General features: G+C 56.2%; 4 protein-coding genes across 4 annotated transcripts; all 4 read right to left on the bottom strand.

Moving 5' to 3' along the window:
- Window positions 1–1,318: 1,318 nt before the first annotated feature.
- On the bottom strand, window positions 1,319–4,155 carry LOC125333598 (protocadherin alpha-3-like). Its single transcript, XM_048319581.1, has one exon. It carries the CDS (start codon window positions 3,908–3,910, stop codon window positions 1,364–1,366), a length of 2,547 nt encoding a protein of 848 aa, XP_048175538.1. The 5' UTR covers window positions 3,911–4,155; the 3' UTR covers window positions 1,319–1,363.
- Window positions 4,156–8,059: 3,904 nt separating this feature from the next.
- On the bottom strand, window positions 8,060–11,337 carry LOC125333594 (protocadherin alpha-13-like). Its single transcript, XM_048319577.1, has one exon. The coding sequence runs from the start codon at window positions 10,996–10,998 to the stop codon at window positions 8,464–8,466; it is 2,535 nt and encodes an 844-aa protein (XP_048175534.1). The 5' UTR covers window positions 10,999–11,337; the 3' UTR covers window positions 8,060–8,463.
- Window positions 11,338–13,622: 2,285 nt separating this feature from the next.
- Window positions 13,623–18,313, bottom strand: LOC125333597 (protocadherin alpha-6-like). Its single transcript, XM_048319580.1, has one exon. The coding sequence runs from the start codon at window positions 18,073–18,075 to the stop codon at window positions 15,478–15,480; it is 2,598 nt and encodes an 865-aa protein (XP_048175537.1). The 5' UTR covers window positions 18,076–18,313; the 3' UTR covers window positions 13,623–15,477.
- A 3,738-nt stretch (window positions 18,314–22,051) lies between these two features.
- Window positions 22,052–25,487, bottom strand: LOC125333595 (protocadherin alpha-6-like). Its single transcript, XM_048319578.1, has one exon. The coding sequence runs from the start codon at window positions 25,145–25,147 to the stop codon at window positions 22,622–22,624; it is 2,526 nt and encodes an 841-aa protein (XP_048175535.1). The 5' UTR covers window positions 25,148–25,487; the 3' UTR covers window positions 22,052–22,621.
- Window positions 25,488–26,558: the final 1,071 nt, after the last annotated feature.

The following is a 26,558-nucleotide window of genomic DNA, read 5'->3' as shown; positions in this document are numbered from 1 at the left end:
CAGAAATACTCTGCGCCCATCCTGCCTCACAGTTTTTTCCAGGCATCCTTCATTGCTCACTCTGGGACATGAGTTCTCAAGACAACCACATCATCACTCACTCTTGTCATCAGACATGGCCTTCCCAATGAATCCCACCTTCCTTGGACAAGTCTTCCCTCTGCTCAAGGTCACATCAAGAAATATCTGGGCCTTACTCTGTCGCTGCCACACTCACTTTCATAAACAGGCTACAGTTTCCTTCCACTTCACCTTTTGTGAACCCCTTCATCAATGAGAGCACCACAGAAAAACGTACAGATGTACCATATACACAGGGTCCAGCAGACTCTGCTGCTGACCTGTCATGTTTTGCAATGCTTCAGCTATCTCAGATGGAAATGGGGAAAACTGGGGAGCAATACTCTTTCTAAAGGCGATGTTGGGGCAGCTCTGAATCACAATGGCATTGATTTCATGCTCTAAGAGTGAAACCAAAATCTTGATAAGCAGGAGGATTTAGGTTTTGTTGGGGAATTATGCTTCCCTCTGGGGTTTGTTTGTTTGGGCTTTCCATTTTTTTCTTTTTTTGTTCAGAAAGTATTTCCTGGGCTCTTGAAATGACATGATTTTTAATACTTATTGTGATAGAACATCAAAAGAGGCCAGCATATTTCATGCCATTTCTATGGCCAAGAATACAAATCCACAATGGAGAGGCAGAGCATCGCAAGGACAAGAAAACTGAATTCTAACACTTACCTTGGGTCACACTCCTCTGCCTAAACAGGTAATAAGTAGAGCCAAAAGATACAGAGGAAAAGATGATAGTAAAATTCCATACTTCTTTTCCTACGTTCTTAATGAGTGTGATGATAGAACCTAAATGCAGAATTGTTATTTCCACAGGGAGCCAAAAATCTGAAGTCCCGAGTGTAATTTTGTGTCACATCTCTTGCAATGAAAATGAAAGAGGATAGCGCTCAATAATAATCCAGACCTAATACCAATATGGTCAGAAGCCAGCAAAGGCATTAAGTCAATACATAGTGATTGGGGGACTGTCGCCACCACAGTGTCTCTTGTATTCCTGCACCAAGCTCACACTGAAACCCTACATGGCAGCAAGCAAGAAAGTTGCCTGCAAAGCTGGCACCTCGGGGCACCCCTCATTGTAATCAGCAGTAATTTAATTCTCGAGTACAGCTCCTGCCCAACGCAGCAACACTCAGCTGCGGATGGTAAGTGATCTGGGGTGCCATAATAATCTTATTTCGGCTTCCACACACCAAGAAATTGCCAGGAAGGACACGGCGGTGAATGGAAAGGTCCCTTTAATATCCTTCAACACCCACTGCCCTCAGGCTGCGGGGGCGGAGCCCAGCTACAAGTAGCAACTACACAGGGGTGGCAGACAATAGGCAGAGGAGAAAAGAGGCGGCGGACGAAAGGGTGAGAGCAAGGGAGGGCCACTGACCGTGTCCAGGAGAGCGGAGGGCTCCGGCTGCGTGTCCTTGGCCGCGGGGCCGGGCGGCGGCGGAGGGAAGTTGGGGCTGAAAACCATGAGGTCGCTCTTGCCCGCGCCGTCCGCCACGCACAGGCTCCGGCTGTGGCGCTGCGAGTACGACCAGCTGCCCACTTCGCTGGCGCACACGAGCGTCGTGGGCCCGGGCCCCGACAGCACGGCCGCCCGCGGCGCCCAGCGCGACGCCCCGTACAGCACCACGGCCAGCAGGAACAGGCTCGACACCGCGCAGATGGCCACCACCAGCCACACGTTCGTCGCCGCACTCGCCGCACCAGCGCCCATCTCCGCGCCCGCCGCCGACCGCGACGACGACGACGACGATCCCGCGGCCGCGGCCAGCGCCGCCTCGGCGGCCTCCACCAGCGACACGCTGAGCGTGGCCGTGGCCGAGCGCGCCGGCTCGCCGTGGTCGCGCACCACGATCAGCAGCCGCTGGCGAGGGCCGTCCGCCTCCTCCAGCGCCCGCGCCGTGCTCACCTCGCCGCTGTAGAGCCCCACGCGGAACGGGCCCTTGCCCCGCGGCTCCCACAGCTCGTAGCGCAGCCACGCGTTGTAGCCCGAGTCGGCGTCCACGGCGCGGATCTTCGCCACCACCTGCCCCGCCGGCGCCCCCCACGCCGCCCACGCCCACAGCGTGCCCGACACCGACACCGAGCCCGCCGCCGCCGCCGCCTCGCCCGCCACGCCGCCCGCCTCCGGCGCCGAGCCCGCAGGCGGCAGCAGCGCCGGCGCGTTGTCGTTCTCGTCCAGCACGAACAGCTGCACCGTGGCGTTGCCGCACAGCGGCGGCTCGCCCGCGTCCACCGCACGCACCTCGAACTGCAGCACCTGCAGCTCCTCGTAGTCCAAGGGCTGCAGCGCCCACAGACGCCCGCTCTCCGCGTCCACCGACACGTAGCTCGACGCCGGACGCCACCCGCCGCCCACGCCGCCCTCCCACACCGAGTAGCTCACGCGCCCGTTGCCCGCCTCGTCCGGGTCCCGCGCCCACAGCCGCGCCAGCTCCGCGCCCGCCGCGTTGTTCTCCCGCGCCAGCACCGTGTACACGGCCTGCGCGAACGCCGGCGCGTTGTCGTTCACGTCCGACACCGCCACCCGCAGCCCGCGCCTGCCGCGCAGCGCCGGCGCCCCGCCGTCCTCCGCACGCACCTCCACCTCGTACTCCGACACCCGCTCCCGGTCCAGCGCCTCGCGCAGCACCAGCGAGTACGAGCCCGCGAACGTCGCCTCCAGACCGAACGGCGACGCCGGCCACACCCAGCACCGCACGCGACCGTTCGCCCCCGAGTCCCGGTCCGACACGCTCAGCAGGGCCACCACCGTCCCCACCGACGCGTCCTCCGGCACCGGCACCGACAGCGACGTCACCCACACCTCCGGCGCGTTGTCGTTCACATCCAGCACCTCCAGTTCCACGCTGCAGTGACCTGACAGCGGGGGTGTCCCTTTATCTGTCGCTTCGATTTGCAGTTCGTGTAAACGAACATTTTCGAAGTCCAAAGTACCCGTCAGTCTGATCTCGCCCGTCTTGGTGTCAATGGTAAAGAGTTCTTTGTTACCGATAGGAATCGAACTCAAGATGCTGTAAGAAAACTCCTTATTGCTGCCTTCGTCCGGATCCGTGGCATTCACACGCACTACGAGCGTCCGCAACTCAGCGCTCTCCAGTAGCCGCACTTTATACACGGACTCGTTGAACTGGGGCGCGTTGTCGTTTGCATCCAGCACCGAGATCACCAGCTCCATGGTGCCCGTCAGAGACGGCCGGCCCCCGTCACTCGCCGTCAGCACCAACCGGTGAACGGGAATCGTCTCGCGGTCCAACGACTTTGCGAGCACCAGAAACAGAGACTTCCTGTTTTCATCAGAGGATTTAACATCCAGGGTAAAATGCTCGCTGGGGCTGAGTGTATAGGAGAGCTGCGCGTTCGCTCCGATATCCGCATCCGACGCGCCCTCCAGTGGGAAACGAGACCCCGGCAGAGATGACTCCGCGATGCTGAGGTTTTTCCGGGCGGCGGGGAAGACGGGGGCATTGTCGTTGATGTCGGTGACCTCCAGCTGCACATGGAAGACGCGCAGCGGCCGCTCCACCAGCACCTCCAGCCGCAGCGCGCACGGCGCGCTCTTGCCGCACAGCTCCTCCCGGTCGAGCCGCGAGCTCACCAGCAGCGCGCCGCTCGCCCCGCTCACCTCCACGCTCGCCCGCCGGCCCTGCGCCACCAGCCGCAGCCGCCGCGCCTCCGCCTCGCCCGCCTCCAGGCCCAGGTCCTGCGCCAGACGGCCCACCACCGTGCCGGCCTTGGCTTCCTCCGGCACCGAGTACCGCACCTGCCCGCCCGACAGCGCCCAGGCCGCCTGCAGCACCAGCACCCGCACCACCGCACAACAACGCTCCCCCATCGCCGCCGCCGCCGCCGCCGCCTGTGCCGCTCTGGCTGCCGGCCCCGGCACGGGCCCCGCACGGCTCCCCGCCGCCGCCCGGACGCACCGGCTCTGCTGCCCGGCCCGCGCCGCCCCCCCGCGCTCACAGCCGGGCTCTCCGCCGCACCGGGGCGGAGCCGCCGAGACGCCGTTCCTGAGCCTGCAGCGACACCGTGCGCTGCTCCGCCGCCTCACACGCTCCGCCACAGCGCCCGCGCCTCCGCTCCGTCATGGCCATCTCCTCTGCCGTGTCTTCCAAAAGTGCTCCTTTTTTATTTTATCCTTTGGGCTTTTTTTCACTGCTCTCTTCTGTATCCCTTCTGGTATCTCGCCAGTCGCCTCCGGCGCCGCGCGGTAAACAAAAGAATTCGGATCCACCAACTCTAATTACGTGGCATCAACGCCGGAGCACCGGATTCTAATCCAGGCGGAGGCTGGTGGGAACCAGCTCCGGTCGGGAGTTAGAGGCATCCTCGGTGCGTAATCCTATTTTCATATTTCTTCTCTTTGTAATTTTCCATTCTTAATCATCACCTTTTGTCATTCCTTCCTAGCATCTTCTTTCTGGTTTTCTTTCTCTTCTTCCTTTCCTTTTTTTCCTCCTTTATCCACTTCCTCCCTTTTTGTGTAGAGTAGAAGTGTCAGTGACATGCCAGTAAACTCAATTACAGTTTCTTCCTTGCTCTCTATCTACTCCTTTCTTGCTTGCTTCCAATTTTCTTCCATTTCCATCCTCTGTTCATTTTCCCCTTACCAAGAAGGGAGTAATCTTACCATGTCTATGACATTCTCGACTTGGTGTAGGAACATATTCTTTGGCAAAGGCTCTCCTTCCTCTTCCCTTCTGCCCTCCATCTCTTCAGAGAAGTAAAAATCTTCCTGCTTTCCTCCTGTCCATGCACTCACAACTTCCCCATTTTCCAGGATAAAGGCCACACTTTTCAGCCTCCAGTACTCTCAAGGATGCAGCAATAACACAGCAAGGCAATCACACGCCAAAGAACAGCTCCTGTGTATCAGAACAGGTTCCACCACTCTCTGACACAAAAGCTGAAGCCACAGCTACTGAGACATCTGTGCAGGCAAGCCTGAAAGAGTCCAAACAACTCAGGGGAGTTTCTCCTTCAGGAACTCAAAGCCATCACAGCCCAGCACGACAATGCTCCATAAAAACTTTAAAAAGCATTGGGCAACCACCGCTCCTGAGCACTCTTCATGTATCTCGATGCTTCCTGACTCGTTTTCTACCTGTCAGGTTTATGCCTTCCCTTTAAGGCACGAATGCACTGCCACAACAACACACCCAGAACCTCAGTATCTCCGAGCATTGCTCCCCACAGAAAAACTCCCAACCATTCGCAGGATGCCCCTGTCACACAGTCAAACAAAATGCACCGAGGTAACACCACGGCATTGGCACTAAGAACATCCCCGTGACTCCCAACACAGCCACTCCCTGAGGTGGAGTGCGGTCCCTCCTCCATTCCCAGTGGCTGCCACCCACCCACCTGTGCCTGGAAGCTGCAGGGAAACTACGAAAGCAGACAATGATGCTTTGTTTGTCCCATAGGGTCAACATTGTGATGATTCAACATGAAGATGGCACAACTGAAGAGGAGCTGAAGAACACCTGTCTCAGACACATCCACTTCAGGTGAGTCACTTACCTGTGGCATGACTGGTTCCTTCTTCAGAAAAGAAACATCCTCAGGGAGGGAAATTGGTTTAAAGGGATATTTGCCCTTAACATTATCAGTATTTCTGGGGAAGCTGGACATAAAAAAAATTACTCAAGTTTTGCAAAAACTGAACAGAATGCAGTGCCCATAATGTATTTCTATCAGAATGGTGGCTGGAAGCTGACTTCTAAACTGCAGACAATTCTCTCAAAATTAAACTTAGCTCACGCAGAAAAAGCCGTTCCCTGCTGATGGAAAACCACTCAGCATCTGACACCTGACAGCTGCCAAAATTCAGCAGTCTGCGTTTCATACACAGTTACCAAAACATAGCCACTATAAAAGGAAAAAAAGCCAAACAATAAAAAGCCTACGCAAAAAATTAAAAGGTTGGGCAGGTCTGATTAGAGAGGAGAAAAGGAAAACAAAATGTTCCATTCCACTTTATTGAAATGCAAGTTAAGGCAACATCTTGAATACAAGACCAATCCTTCCCCTCTCTAGCAAGACTAAGAGCAAAGGTAATCAAGGAAACGCTCAGAGAAGGCACGGCAGCATGATCCAAATTTCAAAAGCTTCTCTTTGACCAACAACATTCCACATCAAACCCAAGTAATTAAAGGCACGCAGGGCAGATGTCTCCACAAGCAGCAATACCAGAAAGAACAACACTGCCCTAAGATATGCAGAACCTCTGGGTGTCCTGAGAGGATCCCAGGAGAGCAGCACTGTGTGGTGGGACCCTCCTCGCGATATTCCACTGTAATCATCTGTCTTACACCCTGGGAACTGGGATCTCCACTATTAAGCAGACATTCTCCATTTCCTCCCCAATGATGTACTCAAATCCTCCCCTTCCCCCATGCCTGGCACAGAGAATATGATGTAGAGTGCTGCAAATCCATTCTGTGACTCTTGGACTCTTCCCACGTGCCAGGATGCTTTGTGTCTTTTCAGCAATTTCAAATACAAATCGAGTTCTTAAAGGTTTTGTGATTAGAGTCATGAACAGTTCTCATCCCAGTCCCCACAGATCTCCTCCTTCAAGAGCTCACACCAAAAGATGAAGCACAAGTGCACTCAAAATGCCAACTGGGTGGGAGAATTTCTGCAAGAGAACCCAGGGCTGGGCTGCTCTGTAGATGAGGATGTTTGGTGTGTACAATCCAGACACCAGAATGAGCCGTGTGTGATAACAGCACACACCATCTCTTCCCACACTGACTCTGCAAGAGCACAGGAAGGGGAAGAAAAGCTCAACAAGATTACACCCACCCCCTCAACTGCCATGAAAATCGTGTCTGAAGAGGAGCACAGACCCACCATGGCAAGAGCTGTGGGAGCTGGTATAAACGCCCTACAATACACATGGAAAGCAGTTTGAAGTGCTACCCTCCCACAACAACACTCCCAAAGCAGCAGCAGCAGCAAAAACCTTCAGGAGTCTGAATGTTACCAACTCTTATCCAGCACATTCCACATGTCAGGCCAGCGGCAGCACAAGGAACTGTCTCTGATGGGAGATATTCATAACCTCAAAGGACTCTGTGGCCATTTCAATAGCACATATTATCTCAAGATCCAGAAGGCCTCCAACTTCACACCCTTGGAACTTGGGAAAGGATCCTGGGCAGAAACACTCTGTGCCCATCCTGGCTCCTGCTTTCCTCTAAGTATCCTCCATTCCCCAGTCCGAAACAGTTATTCTCCAGAAAAAGACATCATTTCCATTCCTCTCCTCTTACAACATGATCCATTCTCTTAAAAATTATTCCAGGTTCCCTCAGACAAGTCCTCCCAGTGCTCAAGGTCACCATTCACATCAGGACATAGTCAGACCCTACTCAGTGTCACTGCCACATTCACCTCTGTGACAAGGCATAATTTGCTTCCCCTACCTCAGGAATCAGTTTGACTTCTGCTTACCCTTCCCACCAATGAGAGCACTGTAAAACACACACAGGTGGCATCACATACATGGTCTGGCAGACTCTGCAGCTGCACCTTGAGCTCTGGCAGTGTTGCAGATCTGACACCAATATTTTCTATACAGGACTGCTCTCATGGCAATGGACACTGATGTCTTGCTGAGAGAGACCAAGCAACGTGGTGATGAACACACCAATACAACAGATATCTACTGTGTAGAAAAAATTGGTAGTAGGATTTTTTTGTCGTTGTTGTTTAGAAGAGGAATTGCAAGGAAATTGTAAAGGTGTTCCAAATGTAAATATTGAAAAAACATGTCAACAAAAGGTCAGGGTCCATCAAGCCACCTCTCCAGCCAGGAATGCAAGTTAACAACTGCAGCTAACAAAAACTGGGCGCGAAACAAAACATGAAAAGACCACAATGCCTTCCCAGTTTTAATAATGAGGTGGGAACACAAGTCCAATTAGTCACCTTGCCTTGCATCGCTTGTAGAGGACACATGACAGAACGTGAGGGCACAGAAGAAACCACATGTGATACCACCACAGTCAGCAAAGGCAATGAGGAGGTACACAGCACTTGGGGGACTGTCACCGTCACAGCCTGTCCTGCACAGCTTCAGCAAGCTCGTGTGGAAAATCTACACAACCAGCAAGCAGGAGCGTTGTCTCCAAAACGGAAACCTCCAGGCATCACAGGACAGCTCCCATGGCAACCAGCAGTGATTTCATTCTAGGGCGGAACAATTCACATCCACACCAGCAAATCTCAGGGGTCTACACAAAGAGGTTACCGCACTACCCTTACCCTGCAAGGACGAGGCAGCAGATACAAAGGTGCAATTAACACCCAATACAATTAACTTAAGCACCCATCGCCGTCAGGCCGAGAAGGCGGAGCCCGGCTAATAGCAGAGCCAGGTTAGGAAATGAGAGAGAAGGGACAAAGGGAAAGACAAAGAGTAGAGGCGAGCAAGGCGGTGCCACTGACCGTGTCCAGGAGAGCGGAGGGCTCCGGCTGCGTGTCCTTGGCCGCGGGGCCGGGCGGCGGCGGAGGGAAGTTGGGGCTGAAAACCATGAGGTCGCTCTTGCCCGCGCCGTCCGCCACGCACAGGCTCCGGCTGTGGCGCTGCGAGTACGACCAGCTGCCCACTTCGCTGGCGCACACGAGCGTCGTGGGCCCGGGCCCCGACAGCACGGCCGCCCGCGGCGCCCAGCGCGACGCCCCGTACAGCACCACGGCCAGCAGGAACAGGCTCGACACCGCGCAGATGGCCACCACCAGCCACACGTTCGTCGCCGCACTCGCCGCACCAGCGCCCATCTCCGCGCCCGCCGCCGACCGCGACGACGACGACGACGATCCCGCGGCCGCGGCCAGCGCCGCCTCGGCGGCCTCCACCAGCGACACGCTGAGCGTGGCCGTGGCCGAGCGCGCCGGCTCGCCGTGGTCGCGCACCACGATCAGCAGCCGCTGGCGAGGGCCGTCCGCCTCCTCCAGCGCCCGCGCCGTGCTCACCTCGCCGCTGTAGAGCCCCACGCGGAACGGGCCCTTGCCCCGCGGCTCCCACAGCTCGTAGCGCAGCCACGCGTTGTAGCCCGAGTCGGCGTCCACGGCGCGGATCTTCGCCACCACCTGCCCCGCCGGCGCCCCCCACGCCGCCCACGCCCACAGCGTGCCCGACACCGACACCGAGCCCGCCGCCGCCGCCGCCGCCGCCGCCTCGCCCGCCACGCCGCCCGCCTCCGGCGCCGAGCCCGCAGGCGGCAGCAGCGCCGGCGCGTTGTCGTTCTCGTCCAGCACGAACAGCTGCACCGTGGCGTTGCCGCACAGCGGCGGCTCGCCCGCGTCCACCGCACGCACCTCGAACTGCAGCACCTGCAGCTCCTCGTAGTCCAAGGGCTGCAGCGCCCACAGACGCCCGCTCTCCGCGTCCACCGACACGTAGCTCGACGCCGGACGCCACCCGCCGCCCACGCCGCCCTCCCACACCGAGTAGCTCACGCGCCCGTTGCCCGCCTCGTCCGGGTCCCGCGCCCACAGCCGCGCCAGCTCCGCGCCCGCCGCGTTGTTCTCCCGCGCCAGCACCGTGTACACGGCCTGCGCGAACGCCGGCGCGTTGTCGTTCACGTCCGACACCGCCACCCGCAGCCCGCGCCTGCCGCGCAGCGCCGGCGCCCCGCCGTCCTCCGCACGCACCTCCACCTCGTACTCCGACACCCGCTCCCGGTCCAGCGCCTCGCGCAGCACCAGCGAGTACGAGCCCGCGAACGTCGCCTCCAGACCGAACGGCGACGCCGGCCACACCCAGCACCGCACGCGACCGTTCGCCCCCGAGTCCCGGTCCGACACGCTCAGCAGGGCCACCACCGTCCCCACCGACGCGTCCTCCGGCACCGGCACCGACAGCGACGTCACCCACACCTCCGGCGCGTTGTCGTTCACGTCCAGCACCTCCACCAGCACCTTGCAGTGACCCGACAGCGGGGGCGTACCCTTATCTATCGCTTCTATTTGTATCTCATATGAACGGATGTCTTCATAGTCCAGGGGTCCCGTGAGACGGATCTCGCCCGTCTTCGCATTTAAAAGAAAAACTTTTAATCCCTGTTCAGGAAAAATATTGCTTGCACTAAACATCAATTCACCATTGCTTCCCAAATCTGGATCCGTGGCGTTCACCCGCGCCACAAGCGTCCCTTCGTCCGTGCTCTCCGGCAGCTGCACTTTATACACTGACTGGTTGAACTGAGGTGCGTTGTCGTTTGCATCCAGCACCGAGATCACCAGCTCCATGGTGCCCGTCAGAGACGGCCGGCCCCCGTCACTCGCCGTCAGCACCAACCGGTGAACGGGAATCGTCTCGCGATCTAGATGTTTGGTGAGTACCAGAAACAGGGATTCTCGGTATTCCTGACTCCGCTGCAAATCCAGGGAGAAGTGCTCGCTTGGGCTGAGTGTATAGGAGAGCTGCGCGTTCGCTCCGATATCCGCATCCGACGCGCCCTCCAGCGGGAAACGAGACCCCGGCAGAGTGGTCCATTCCGCGATGCTGAGGTTTTTCCGGGCGGCGGGGAAGATGGGGGCATTGTCGTTGATGTCGGTGACCTCCAGCTGCACATGGAAGACGCGCAGCGGCCGCTCCACCAGCACCTCCAGCCGCAGCGCGCACGGCGCGCTCTTGCCGCACAGCTCCTCCCGGTCGAGCCGCGAGCTCACCAGCAGCGCGCCGCTCGCCCCGCTCACCTCCACGCTCGCCCGCCGGCCCTGCGCCACCAGCCGCAGCCGCCGCGCCTCCGCCTCGCCCGCCTCCAGGCCCAGGTCCTGCGCCAGACGGCCCACCACCGTGCCGGCCTTGGCTTCCTCCGGCACCGAGTACCGCACCTGCCCGCCCGACAGCGCCCAGGCCGCCTGCAGCACCAGCACCCGCACCACCGCACAACAACGCTCCCCCATCGCCGCCGCCGCCGCCGCCGCCTGTGCCGCTCTGGCTGCCGGCCCCGGCACGGGCCCCGCACGGCTCCCCGCCGCCGCCCGGACGCACCGGCTCTGCTGCCCGGCCCGCGCCGCCCCCCCGCGCTCACAGCCGGGCTCTCCGCCGCACCGGGGCGGAGCCGCCGAGACGCCGTTCCTGAGCCTGCAGCGACACCGTGCGCTGCTCCGCCGCCTCACACGCTCCGCCACAGCGCCCGCGCCTCCGCTCCGTCATGGCCATCTCCTCGGCTTTTTCGTCTTACGGTACTTCCTTTTTCTTTTACTTCTTTTTCTTTGTCGCCTACTGTTTCCTTGTAAACATTTCTTTCTTCCTTCCTCTTTCTCGTCTGCATTTCTTTCCATATTTTTTCCCTTCAATTTTCTCTATTGAATAATTTTTATTTCCCCTCCTCTTTTCTGCCTCTTTCCTTCTTTCTTCTCTGTCTTCTTTCCTCCCCTTCCGTTTTCATTCTTACCTTTGCCTTCTTCTTCCATCCTTCTCCCTTCTTTACCCCTGCTGGCAGCTCTCCAGTCGCCTCCGGTGCTCCTTCTGAGACCATAAAATTCGGAGTCATCAGCGATAATTACGGGGCTTCAGCTCCAGAGCGCGCTGCTCTCACCAAAGGGGGAGGCTTTTGGGGACCAGCTCCGTTCAGTGTCTAGAGACAAACTCGGTGCATGCTGGTCAGGTCTTTTATAATCTCTACTGTTCTTTATTTCTTTCTTCGGACTTGCGTGGAATCCTTCTTTTCTTCCTAATTTGTTCTACGTTTCCTTATGCTATACTCTTTATACACTTTACCTCTTCCCTTTTCTTTTTTTCCTTCCTTTTATCTTTCCTTGTTCTCCTTCACTTTATCTTCTCTTTCCTGCCCTATTTTCTTCATGTCCTTTTCCATTCCCATCCTGGTCTCTCTATTCTTATTTTCTACCTGTCTCAAAATACTTTCCAAATGTCTACAGCATGCTTGCAATGAAGGATGTAAATGCCTTTTCGAAAGGCTCTATTCCTCTTGTTTGCCTTGATTCCTCCATTTTTTTTTCTTTTTCTCTGTCATGGTTCTACCATCTGGAACAGAATCTCAAACCCCAGCTACCGAGATATCTAATTAAAAAGTACACCGAAGATTGCAAACAACCCAAGTGAGTTTCTCATTCGGGAATTCAAAGCCATCGCAGCCCAGCACACCAGTCCTCCAAGAATGCTGCAAAACCCTAGGCAACCACGGCACCCGAGCATTTCTCATATACCTTGATGGTATATTCTTCCAGTATAACCAAGGGTTATTTTTCATTACTCATGTTCTACCTCCCTAGCCACCAAAAAGCCACCAGGGGAACATCACGGCCTTGCCACTGAGAACATCTGCTGCATGCCAAACACATCTAATCCAAGAAATGCATTAATGTCACTTCTCCATCTGTCCTTGCTTCCACGTGCTCACCCTGTGCCAGGAAGCAACAGGAAAGGAATGAGAGCAGGCAGTGGTGCTCCAAACCTACAGACATTTCAATCCAGGCAACATTCAGTCGATCCAACATGAAGATACCACGGCTGAACAGGCACCAAAGTACACCTGTCTCTCACACACAGCCTCTTCAGGTACAGGCGACTTACCTGTAGCATCACTGGTGTCATCTTCAGAAAAAGAAACATTTGCAGAACAGGAGAATGGGTTTTAAGGGACATGGTCCCCTAATGGTATGAGCAGTTTTGTCGCATGCTGGACAGAAAAAAAATACTCACATTCATCAAGAGCTTTGAAAAACAGGGAAAGTGAGTAGTACTTCCTTTTGCACTTCTGTCACAGGTGAAGCAGGAAGGACACCTGAAAGTTAGTGATATTCTCTCAACAGCAGCCTCAGCTCGACAGAGTGGAAAAATTTTCCCAAGTCCAATGGATTACTGTCTAAACACCTGCCACCTGGCAGCTGCCAATATTTCACCATCTGCATCTCATCCACTGTTGCCAACACTATACCAATGTGAGAGAAGAAAAAAGGGTGAGTGTTCTCTCTCAGACAAGAGAAGAAAACAGAGGAACCCATCCCACTGTACTGAAATGCCAGGTCTGATAATATCTCGAATATGGACACAGTTTCTTCCCCTCCCTAGCAACACCAAGATCAGAGAAATTATTCGGGCAACGTTCTGAGAAAGCTGACACAATTACACAAATTTCAAAAAGCTTTTGTTTGTCCAACTGATGCCTTTGCCTGGTCTTAAAATCAAGAGCCATACACGGTTAGAAGGGGAAAAGGGATTTTACCTTGGTATTTATTTTAAGGATCCTTAGGTGTACACGTCCAGGTCATATGCATTGAGATGCACCCCGCCGAGTCTATCTCTGTCCCCCCCCAACATTGGGTATAACATTATAGGTTTTACTAATTAGCAGATCTATCAAAGATTCTCCAATGAGAGGCTCAAGTGAGCCCCCCTCCCCAAGGAACCTTCCCCTGGATGGCTCTATCTTGGTTTACAGAATGTGTTCTGGAGAGGACCTTGGGGTCTGGGACACACTGATCCCTGGCTACGAAGCTTCTAAAATGTTGAGTCTCTTAGTTTGACAAACAAGTCCAAGAACGTAGGAAAAAAGCACTAGGAATACAGAAGCTGTAAAAAGGTATAACAGGGGTATAAAAGAAAAGGCAAAAATCTTCATGGTATTACAACGACATTCCACAACAAAGACAAGCAATTAAAGGCAGGTATTGCAGGTAACTTTACAGGCAGTAACACCACAGAGAACAGAGCACGAGGATATGCAGAACTGCTGGAGTCCTGAGAAGATCCCAGAAGAGCAGCCCTGTGTGCTGGGCTTTTCCTCAATGTTTTCCACTGGCATCCTCTATCCTGTGCCATGGGTAAACGAGACTTTCACAGCTAAGCAAACATTCTCCATTTCATCCACAATGACACAGACTGTGTTCTACTCTGCGCCTCCATTCCCCTGAGGCAACGCTCTTCCCCACTCAAATTCCCCCTCCCCATCATACAGGTCCAGGCCCTACTTGTTGCCATTCGAAGAATCACTGCCAAAATATCAAACATTTCTCAACTCCAGCAATATGTCCCATCTGTAAATCTCACTTTGCATAGGATCTAGGCCTTGGCACCTCTTCACCTTCCCTCATGATCACCACAAAGGACATACAAAATTCTTCAAACTACACAGCCTTCAGCAGGCTCTTCCCACCTGCATGAACCTCACCATGAACACTTTGCTCCATTTTAGCAATCTCACATGGAAATAGCACAGAGCTGCGTATTACAGCTCTTAGAGATTCTGTGATCAGAACAGGATTGGAATCAGCATACATGGATTTTGTTCTTCAAGATAACCACACCAAATATCATAGCACAAGCGCTCAAACAAGTTCAACACAGAGAGTTTGTACTGCAGAAATCTTGAGCTGGGACGCTCTGCAGGGCTCGCCCTGTACCTGCACACATCAGTACAAGCCATGTGTGACAACAGGACACACCATCTCTACCAGCTTCAAGTGCACAAGCAGAGGAAGTCGAGTGGACAAACATTGCACTCACCACCTCATTACAAGCACTGAGATAAGAACCAAAACGCTGACAAGCACAACACCATAATGGATTATATTGAGTGTGTAGGAGAAATTGGTTAGGGTTTTGTTGGTAGGGGTTATTTTCTGGATTGTTTGTTTACTTTCTTTTTATAAAAGATTATTTCCACGGTGTTTGAAGTGATATTGCTGCCGATATAAATTTTGATACAACATCAAAAGACTACACCCTATTTCATACTACTTTTCTGGCCAGGAAAGCGCATTCACAACCCAGGGAACAGCGGAGCAAGGAAAAGAAAATTCCACTTTCTAACACTTACCCTTGGAGAAAACTCCTCACTTGGAACACATAATAATTCTAAGCAGAGATTCTTGGGAATAGATCATAGGAAAGGCACATCACATCTTCCCGTTTCATAATGTCTCTAGCGTTAGAACCAAATGTGGCAGCTTATCCTTCCATGGACTGCAAAACGCTGAAGTCCCAACCTTGTGTAACATTGTTAGAGAGCAGAATCAAAGAGGAGGAAGTCAATTTTTGTTGGGAAAAATCTAAACACAAGACTGTCCAAAAAAGGCCTGGCAACTGTGAACACCACAGCCGGCATGTCTTTGCACTCATGAAATAAGGTCCAGTGAAAATGCTACCCATCAGAGAGCATGTGCATGTTCTGCAAAGCTGACACATCAGGGCACCTCTAATCGCAATGCACAATGACTTCACTCTAAGGGAAAATTCACACCTACAACAGAAAACCACACCTACAACAGAAAACCACACCTACGGATAATAGCAGCCGCGGAGTGCCCTAATTGATTTATTTCCATTCTACCACCTTCACCACCTCAGTACACGAGCAAGAGCCGAGTGGCTCCGGCGGCAGAGGCAGAGGTACGGTTCACATCCTTAAGAACTCGTCATGCATCGATCGACCCGTGGCCGCGGGGGCGGAGCCCGGCTCCAAACAGCAGCTGTAAGGGGGGCGAGAGAGAAGGGGCAGAGAGGGGAAGAGGCGTCAGTGAACGGGCAAAGGAGAGCAAGGGAACGCCACTGACCGTGTCCAGGAGAGCGGAGGGCTCCGGCTGCGTGTCCTTGGCCGCGGGGCCGGGCGGCGGCGGAGGGAAGTTGGGGCTGAAAACCATGAGGTCGCTCTTGCCCGCGCCGTCCGCCACGCACAGGCTCCGGCTGTGGCGCTGCGAGTACGACCAGCTGCCCACTTCGCTGGCGCACACGAGCGTCGTGGGCCCGGGCCCCGACAGCACGGCCGCCCGCGGCGCCCAGCGCGACGCCCCGTACAGCACCACGGCCAGCAGGAACAGGCTCGACACCGCGCAGATGGCCACCACCAGCCACACGTTCGTCGCCGCACTCGCCGCACCAGCGCCCATCTCCGCGCCCGCCGCCGACCGCGACGACGACGACGACGATCCCGCGGCCGCGGCCAGCGCCGCCTCGGCGGCCTCCACCAGCGACACGCTGAGCGTGGCCGTGGCCGAGCGCGCCGGCTCGCCGTGGTCGCGCACCACGATCAGCAGCCGCTGGCGAGGGCCGTCCGCCTCCTCCAGCGCCCGCGCCGTGCTCACCTCGCCGCTGTAGAGCCCCACGCGGAACGGGCCCTTGCCCCGCGGCTCCCACAGCTCGTAGCGCAGCCACGCGTTGTAGCCCGAGTCGGCGTCCACGGCGCGGATCTTCGCCACCACCTGCCCCGCCGGCGCCCCCCACGCCGCCCACGCCCACAGCGTGCCCGACACCGAGCCCGCCGCCGCCGCCGCCTCGCCCGCCACGCCCGCCACGCCGCCCGCCTCCGGCGCCGAGCCCGCAGGCGGCAGCAGCGCCGGCGCGTTGTCGTTCTCGTCCAGCACGAACAGCTGCACCGTGGCGTTGCCGCACAGCGGCGGCTCGCCCGCGTCCACCGCACGCACCTCGAACTGCAGCACCTGCAGCTCCTCGTAGTCCAAGGGCTGCAGCGCCCACAGACGCCCGCTCTCCGCGTCCACCGACACGTAGCTCGACGCCGGACGCCACCCGCCGCCCACGCCGCCCTCCCACACCGAGTAGCTCACGCGCCCGTTGCCCGCCTCGTCCGGGTCCCGCGCCCACAGCCGCGCCAGCTCCGCGCCCGCCGCGTTGTTCTCCCGCGCCAGCACCGTGTACACGGCCTGCGCGAACGCCGGCGCGTTGTCGTTCACGTCCGACACCGCCACCCGCAGCCCGCGCCTGCCGCGCAGCGCCGGCGCCCCGCCGTCCTCCGCACGCACCTCCACCTCGTACTCCGACACCCGCTCCCGGTCCAGCGCCTCGCGCAGCACCAGCGAGTACGAGCCCGCGAACGTCGCCTCCAGACCGAACGGCGACGCCGGCCACACCCAGCACCGCACGCGACCGTTCGCCCCCGAGTCCCGGTCCGACACGCTCAGCAGGGCCACCACCGTCCCCACCGACGCGTCCTCCGGCACCGGCACCGACAGCGACGTCACCCACACCTCCGGCGCGTTGTCGTTCACGTCCAGCACATCCAGCACCACCTTGCAGTGACCCGGCAGTGGAGGCGTCCCCTTATCAGTCACCTTAATGTGTAGGTCATATAAAGTAACTGTCTCGAAGTCCAGGGGGCCCATTAGTCTGATCTCCCCAGTATTTGCATCGATGCTGAATAAATCTGTGGCCGACGGTGGAACAACAGAATCAATTTCATAAATCATTTCCCCATATATTCCTAAGTCCGGGTCTGTGGCGTTCACACGCGCTACAAGTGTCATCTGTAATGCATCCTCGGGCAAACGTACGTTGTACACTGACTGGTTGAACTGGGGTGCGTTGTCGTTCACGTCCAGCACCAAGATCACCAGCTCCATCGTGCCCGTCAGAGATGGCCGGCCCCCATCACTTGCCGTCAGCATCAACCGGTGAACGGGAATCGTCTCGCGGTCCAAAGGTTTCGTGAGTACCAGAAACAAGGATTTACTGCGAGAGTTACTGTTTTCTTCCTCTATTCTAAAATACTCGCTGGGGCTGAGTGTGTAGGAGAGCTGCGCGTTCGCTCCGATATCCGCATCCGACGCGCCCTCCAGCGGGAAACGAGACCCCGGCAGAGTGGTGAATTCCGCGATGCTGAGGTTTTTCCGGGCGGCGGGGAAGATGGGGGCATTGTCGTTGATGTCGGTGACCTCCAGCTGCACATGGAAGACGCGCAGCGGCCGCTCCACCAGCACCTCCAGCCGCAGCGCGCACGGCGCGCTCTTGCCGCACAGCTCCTCCCGGTCGAGCCGCGAGCTCACCAGCAGCGCGCCGCTCGCCCCGCTCACCTCCACGCTCGCCCGCCGGCCCTGCGCCACCAGCCGCAGCCGCCGCGCCTCCGCCTCGCCCGCCTCCAGGCCCAGGTCCTGCGCCAGACGGCCCACCACCGTGCCGGCCTTGGCTTCCTCCGGCACCGAGTACCGCACCTGCCCGCCCGACAGCGCCCAGGCCGCCTGCAGCACCAGCACCCGCACCACCGCACAACAACGCTCCCCCATCGCCGCCGCCGCCTGTGCCGCTCTGGCTGCCGGCCCCGGCACGGGCCCCGCACGGCTCCCCGCCGCCGCCCGGACGCACCGGCTCTGCTGCCCGGCCCGCGCCGCCCCCCCGCGCTCACAGCCGGGCTCTCCGCCGCACCGGGGCGGAGCCGCCGAGACGCCGTTCCTGAGCCTGCAGCGACACCGTGCGCTGCTCCGCCGCCTCACACGCTCCGCCACAGCGCCCGCGCCTCCGCTCCGTTATGGCCATCTCCTCTGCCGTCTCTTCCAAAAGTGCTCCTTTTTTATTTTATCCTTTGGGCTTTTTTTCCACTGCTCTCTTCTGTATCCCTTCTGGTATTTCGCCAGTCGCCTCCGGCGTCGCGCGGTAAACAAAAGAATTCGGATCCACCAACTCTAATTACGTGGCATCAACGCCGGAGCACCGGATTCTAATCCAGGCGGAGGCTGGTGGGAACCAGCTCCGGTCGGGAGTTAGGGGCAACGTCGGTGCGTAATCCTATTTTCATATTTCTTCTCTTTGTAATTTTCCATTCTTAATCATCACCTTTTGTTATTCCTTCCTAGCATCTTCTTTCTGGTTTTCTTTCTCTTCTTCCTTTCTTTTTTCCCTCCTTTATCCCCTTCCTCCCTTTTTGTGTAGAGTAGAAGTGTCGGTGACATGCCAGTAAACTCAATTACAGTTTCTCCCTTGCTCTCTATCTACTCCTTTCTTGCTTGCTTCCAATTTTCTTCCATTTCCATCCTCTCTTCATTTTCCCCTTACCAAGAAGGGAGTAATCTTAACCATGTCTATGACATTCTCGACTTGGTGTAGGGACATATTCTTTGGCAAAGGCTCTCCTTCCTCTTCCCTTCTGCCTTCCATCTCTTCAGAGAAGTAAAAATCTTCCTGCTTTCCTCCTGTCCATACACTCACAACTTCCCCATTTTCCAGGATAAAGGCCACACTTTTCAGCCTCCAGTACTCTCAAGGATGCAGCAATAACACAGCAAGGCAATCACACGCCAAAGAACAGCTCCTGTGTATCAGAACAGGTTCCACCACTCTCTGACACAAAAGGTGAAGCCACAGCTACTGAGACATCTGTGCAGGCAAGCCTGAAAGAGTCCAAACAACTCAGGGGAGTTTCTCCTTCAGGAACTCAAAGCTATCACAGCCCAGCACGACAATGCTCCATAAGAACTTTAAAAAGCACTGGGCAAGCACTGGTCCTGAGCACTCTTCATGTATCTCGATGCTTCCTGACTCGTTTTCTACCTGTCAGGTTTATGCCTTCCCATTAAGGCACGAATGCACTGCCACAACAACACACCCAGAACCTCAGTATCTCCGAGCATTGCTCCCCACAGAAAAACTCCCAACCATTCGCAGGATGCCCCTGTCACACAGTCAAACAAAATGCACCGAGGTAACACCACGGCATTGGCACTAAGAACATCCCCATGATTCCCAACACAGCCACTCCCTGAGGTGGAGTGCGGTCCCTCCTCCATTCCCAGTGGCTGCCACCCACCCACCTGTGCCTGGAAGCTGCAGGGAAACTACGAAAGCAGACAATGATGCTTTGTTTGTCCCATAGGGTCAACATTCTGACGACTCAACATGAAGATGGCACAACTGAAGAGGAGCTGAAGAACACCTGTCTCAGACACATCCACTTCAGGTGAGTCACTTACCTGTGGCATGACTGGTTCCTTCTTCAGAAAAGAAACATCCTCAGGGAGGGAAATTGGTTTAAAGGGATATTTGCCCTTAACATTATCAGTATTTCTGGGGAAGCTGGACATAAAAAAAATTACTCAAGTTTTGCAAAAACTGAACAGAATGCAGTGCCCATAATGTATTTCTATCAGAATGGTGGCTGGAAGCTGACTTCTGAACTGCAGACAATTCTCTCAAAATTAAACTTAGCTCACGCAGAAAAAGCCGTTCCCTGCTGATGGAAAACCACTCAGCATCTGACACCTGACAGCTGCCAAAATTCAGCAGTCTGCGTTTCATACACAGTTACCAAAACATAGCCACTATAAAAGGAAAAAAAGCCAAACAATAAAAAGCCTACGCAAAAAATTAAAAGGTTGGGCAGGTCTGATTAGAGAGGAGAAAAGGAAAACAAAATGTTCCATTCCACTTTATTGAAATGCAAGTTAAGGCAACATCTTGAATACAAGACCAATCCTTCCCCTCTCTAGCAAGACTAAGAGCAAAGGTAATCAAGGAAACGCTCAGAGAAGGCACGGCAGCATGATCCAAATTTCAAAAGCTTCTCTTTGACCAACAACATTCCACATCAAACCCAAGTAATTAAAGGCACGCAGGGCAGATGTCTCCACAAGCAGCAATACCAGAAAGAACAACACTGCCCTAAGATATGCAGAACCTCTGGGTGTCCTGAGAGGATCCCAGGAGAGCAGCACTGTGTGGTGGGACCCTCCTCGTGATACTCCACTGTAATCATCTGTCTTACACCCTGGGAACTGGGATCTCCACTATTAAGCAGACATTCTCCATTTCCTCCCCAATGATGTACTCAAATCCTCCCCTTCCCCCATGCCTGGCACAGAGAATATGATGTAGAGTGCTGCAAATCCATTCTGTGACTCTTGGACTCTTCCCACGTGCCAGGATGCTTTGTGTCTTTTCAGCAATTTCAAATACAAATCGAGTTCTTAAAGGTTTTGTGATTAGAGTCATGAACAGTTCTCATCCCAGCCCCCACAGATCTTCTCCTTCAAGAGCTCACAGCAAAAGATGAAGCACAAGTGCACTCAAAATGCCAACTGGGTGGGAGAATTTCTGCAAGAGAACCCAGGGCTGGGCTGCTCTGTAGATGAGGATGTTTGGTGTGTACAATCCAGACACCAGAATGAGCCGTGTGTGATAACAGCACACACCATCTCTTCCCACACTGACTCTGCAAGAGCACAGGAAGGGGAAGAAAAGCTCAACAAGATTACACCCACCCCCTCAACTGCCATGAAAATCGTGTCTGAAGAGGAGCACAGACCCACCATGGCAAGAGCTGTGGGAGCTGGTATAAACGCCCTACAATACACATGGAAAGCAGTTTGAAGTGCTACCCTCCCACAACAACACTCCCAAAGCAGCAGCAGCAGCAAAAACCTTCAGGAGTCTGAATGTTACCAACTCTTATCCAGCACATTCCACATGTCAGGCCAGCGGCAGCACAAGGAACTGTCTCTGATGGGAGATATTCATAACCTCAAAGGACTCTGTGGCCATTTCAATAGCACATATTATCTCAAGATCCAGAAGGCCTCCAACTTCACACCCTTGGAACTTGGGAAAGGATCCTGGGCAGAAACACTCTGTGCCCATCCTGGCTCCTGCTTTCCTCTAAGTATCCTCCATTCCCCAGTCTGAAACAGTTATTCTCCAGAAAAGGACATCATTTCCATTCCTCTCCTCTTACAACATGACCCATTCTCTTAAAAATTATTCCAGGTTCCCTCAGACAAGTCCTCCCAGTGCTCAAGGTCACCATTCACATCAGGACATAGTCAGACCCTACTCAGTGTCACTGCCACATTCACCTCTGTGACAAGGCATAATTTGCTTCCCCTACCTCAGGAATCAGTTTGACTTCTGCTTACCCTTCCCACCAATGAGAGCACTGTAAAACACACACAGGTGGCATCACATACATGGTCTGGCAGACTCTGCAGCTGCACCTTGAGCTCTGGCAGTGTTACAGATCTGACACCAATATTTTCTATACAGGACTGCTCTCATGGCAACGGACACTGATGTCTTGCTGAGAGAGACCAAGCAACGTGGTGATGAACACACCAATACAACAGATATCTACTGTGTAGAAAAAATTGATAGTAGAATTTTTTTTGTCGTTGTTGTTTAGAAGAGGAATTGCAAGGAAGTTGTAAAGGTGTTCCAAATGTAAATATTGAAAAAACATGTCAACACAAGGTCAGGGTCCATCATGCCACCTCTCCAGCCAGGAATGCAAGTTAACAACTGCAGCTAACAAAAACTGGGCGCGAAACAAAACATGAAAAGACCACAATGCCTTCCCAGTTTTAATAATGACGTGGGAACACAAGTCCAATTGGTCACCTTGCCTCGCATCGCTTGTAGAGGACACATGACAGAACATGAGGGCACAGAAGAAACCACATGTGATACCACCACAGTCAGCAAAGGCAATGAGGAGGTACACAGCACTTGGGGGACTGTCACCGTCACAGCCTGTCCTGCACAGCTTCAGCAAGCTCGTGTGGAAAATCTACACAACCAGCAAGCAGGAGCGTTGTCTCCAAAACGGAAACCTCCAGGCATCACAGGACAGCTCCCATGGCAACCAGCAGTGATTTCATTCTAGGGCGGAACAATTCACATCCACACCAGCAAATCTCAGGGGTCTACACAAAGAGGTTACCGCACTACCCTTACCCTGCAAGGAAGAGGCAGCAGATACAAAGGTGCAATTAACACCCAATACAATTAACTTAAGCACCCATCGCCGTCAGGCCGAGAAGGCGGAGCCCGGCTAATAGCAGAGCCAGGTTAGGAAATGAGAGAGAAGGGACAAAGGGAAAGAGAAAGAGTAGAGGCGAGCAAGGCGGTGCCACTGACCGTGTCCAGGAGAGCGGAGGGCTCCGGCTGCGTGTCCTTGGCCGCGGGGCCGGGCGGCGGCGGAGGGAAGTTGGGGCTGAAAACCATGAGGTCGCTCTTGCCCGCGCCGTCCGCCACGCACAGGCTCCGGCTGTGGCGCTGCGAGTACGACCAGCTGCCCACTTCGCTGGCGCACACGAGCGTCGTGGGCCCGGGCCCCGACAGCACGGCCGCCCGCGGCGCCCAGCGCGACGCCCCGTACAGCACCACGGCCAGCAGGAACAGGCTCGACACCGCGCAGATGGCCACCACCAGCCACACGTTCGTCGCCGCACTCGCCGCACCAGCGCCCATCTCCGCGCCCGCCGCCGACCGCGACGACGACGACGACGATCCCGCGGCCGCGGCCAGCGCCGCCTCGGCGGCCTCCACCAGCGACACGCTGAGCGTGGCCGTGGCCGAGCGCGCCGGCTCGCCGTGGTCGCGCACCACGATCAGCAGCCGCTGGCGAGGGCCGTCCGCCTCCTCCAGCGCCCGCGCCGTGCTCACCTCGCCGCTGTAGAGCCCCACGCGGAACGGGCCCTTGCCCCGCGGCTCCCACAGCTCGTAGCGCAGCCACGCGTTGTAGCCCGAGTCGGCGTCCACGGCGCGGATCTTCGCCACCACCTGCCCCGCCGGCGCCCCCCACGCCGCCCACGCCCACAGCGTGCCCGACACCGACACCGAGCCCGCCGCCGCCGCCGCCGCCTCGCCCGCCACGCCGCCCGCCTCCGGCGCCGAGCCCGCAGGCGGCAGCAGCGCCGGCGCGTTGTCGTTCTCGTCCAGCACGAACAGCTGCACCGTGGCGTTGCCGCACAGCGGCGGCTCGCCCGCGTCCACCGCACGCACCTCGAACTGCAGCACCTGCAGCTCCTCGTAGTCCAAGGGCTGCAGCGCCCACAGACGCCCGCTCTCCGCGTCCACCGACACGTAGCTCGACGCCGGACGCCACCCGCCGCCCACGCCGCCCTCCCACACCGAGTAGCTCACGCGCCCGTTGCCCGCCTCGTCCGGGTCCCGCGCCCACAGCCGCGCCAGCTCCGCGCCCGCCGCGTTGTTCTCCCGCGCCAGCACCGTGTACACGGCCTGCGCGAACGCCGGCGCGTTGTCGTTCACGTCCGACACCGCCACCCGCAGCCCGCGCCTGCCGCGCAGCGCCGGCGCCCCGCCGTCCTCCGCACGCACCTCCACCTCGTACTCCGACACCCGCTCCCGGTCCAGCGCCTCGCGCAGCACCAGCGAGTACGAGCCCGCGAACGTCGCCTCCAGACCGAACGGCGACGCCGGCCACACCCAGCACCGCACGCGACCGTTCGCCCCCGAGTCCCGGTCCGACACGCTCAGCAGGGCCACCACCGTCCCCACCGACGCGTCCTCCGGCACCGGCACCGACAGCGACGTCACCCACACCTCCGGCGCGTTGTCGTTCACATCCAGCACCTCCAGTTCCACGCTGCAGTGACCGGATAGTGGAGGTGTCCCTTTATCTCTTGCTTCAATACGAAAATCAAATATACTGACTTCTTCGAAGTCCAGGGCTGCTGTGAGGTGAATTTCCCCGGTATTCGGATTGACGGAAATCACATCTCTTCCACTCGGGGGAATGAAGCTGGTTGCAGTAAATGTCACTTCGCTATTGATTCCTTCGTCCGCATCCGTGGCGTTCACACGCGCCACAAACGTCCCCACCTCAGCACTCTCCGGTAGCTTCACTTTATACACTGACTGGTTGAACTGGGGCGCATTGTCGTTGGCGTCCAAAACTGAGATCACCAGCTCCATGGTGCCCGTCAGAGACGGTCGGCCCCCGTCACTCGCCGTCAGCAACAACCGGTGAACGGGAATCGTCTCGCGGTCTAGAGATTTCGTTAAAACAAGATCGGGTACAAGATTTCGCTCACTCGATTTTTGTAAATCCAGAGAGAAGTGCTCGCTGGGGCTGAGTGTATAGGAGAGCTGCGCGTTCGCTCCGATATCCGCATCCGACGCGCCCTCCAGCGGGAAACGAGACGCCGGCAGAGATGACTCCGCGATGCTGAGGTTTTTCCGGGCGGCGGGGAAGATGGGGGCATTGTCGTTGATGTCGGTGACCTCCAGCTGCACATGGAAGACGCGCAGCGGCCGCTCCACCAGCACCTCCAGCCGCAGCGCGCACGGCGCGCTCTTGCCGCACAGCTCCTCCCGGTCGAGCCGCGAGCTCACCAGCAGCGCGCCGCTCGCCCCGCTCACCTCCACGCTCGCCCGCCGGCCCTGCGCCACCAGCCGCAGCCGCCGCGCCTCCGCCTCGCCCGCCTCCAGGCCCAGGTCCTGCGCCAGACGGCCCACCACCGTGCCGGCCTTGGCTTCCTCCGGCACCGAGTACCGCACCTGCCCGCCCGACAGCGCCCAGGCCGCCTGCAGCACCAGCACCCGCACCACCGCACAACAACGCTCCCCCATCGCCGCCGCCGCCGCCGCCGCCTGTGCCGCTCTGGCTGCCGGCCCCGGCACGGGCCCCGCACGGCTCCCCGCCGCCGCCCGGACGCACCGGCTCTGCTGCCCGGCCCGCGCCGCCCCCCCGCGCTCACAGCCGGGCTCTCCGCCGCACCGGGGCGGAGCCGCCGAGACGCCGTTCCTGAGCCTGCAGCGACACCGTGCGCTGCTCCGCCGCCTCACACGCTCCGCCACAGCGCCCGCGCCTCCGCTCCGTCATGGCCATCTCCTCGGCTTTTTCGTCTTACGGTACTTCCTTTTTCTTTTACTTCTTTTTCTTTGTCGCCTACTGTTTCCTTGTAAACATTTCTTTCTTCCTTCCTCTTTCTCGTCTGCATTTCTTTCCATATTTTTTCCCTTCAATTTTCTCTATTGAATAATTTTTATTTCCCCTCCTCTTTTCTGCCTCTTTCCTTCTTTCTTCTCTGTCTTCTTTCCTCCCCTTCCGTTTTCATTCTTACCTTTGCCTTCTTCTTCCATCCTTCTCCCTTCTTTACCCCTGCTGGCAGCTCTCCAGTCGCCTCCGGTGCTCCTTCTGAGACCATAAAATTCGGAGTCATCAGCGATAATTACGGGGCTTCAGCTCCAGAGCGCGCTGCTCTCACCAAAGGGGGAGGCTTTTGGGGACCAGCTCCGTTCAGTGTCTAGAGACAAACTCGGTGCATGCTGGTCAGGTCTTTTATAATCTCTACTGTTCTTTATTTCTTTCTTCGGACTTGCGTGGAATCCTTCTTTTCTTCCTAATTTGTTCTACGTTTCCTTATGCTATACTCTTTATACACTTTACCTCTTCCCTTTTCTTTTTTTCCTTCCTTTTATCTTTCCTTGTTCTCCTTCACTTTATCTTCTCTTTCCTGCCCTATTTTCTTCATGTCCTTTTCCATTCCCATCCTGGTCTCTCTATTCTTATTTTCTACCTGTCTCAAAATACTTTCCAAATGTCTACAGCATGCTTGCAATGAAGGATGTAAATGCCTTTTCGAAAGGCTCTATTCCTCTTGTTTGCCTTGATTCCTCCATTTTTTTTTCTTTTTCTCTGTCATGGTTCTACCATCTGGAACAGAATCTCAAACCCCAGCTACCGAGATATCTAATTAAAAAGTACACCGAAGATTGCAAACAACCCAAGTGAGTTTCTCATTCGGGAATTCAAAGCCATCGCAGCCCAGCACACCAGTCCTCCAAGAATGCTGCAAAAACCCTAGGCAACCACGGCACCCGAGCATTTCTCATATACCTTGATGGTATATTCTTCCAGTATAACCAAGGGTTATTTTTCATGACTCATGTTCTACCTCCCTAGCCATCAAAAAGCCACCAGGGGAACATCACGGCCTTGCCACTGAGAACATCTGCTGCATGCCAAACACATCTAATC

The sequence above is a fragment of the Corvus hawaiiensis genome, chromosome 15 (genome assembly GCF_020740725.1).
Source record: "Corvus hawaiiensis isolate bCorHaw1 chromosome 15, bCorHaw1.pri.cur, whole genome shotgun sequence".
NCBI classification, from domain to species: domain Eukaryota; kingdom Metazoa; phylum Chordata; class Aves; order Passeriformes; family Corvidae; genus Corvus; species Corvus hawaiiensis.
The sequence above is the reverse complement of the archived record's forward strand: the minus strand, read 5'-3'. Positions and strand labels throughout refer to the sequence as shown.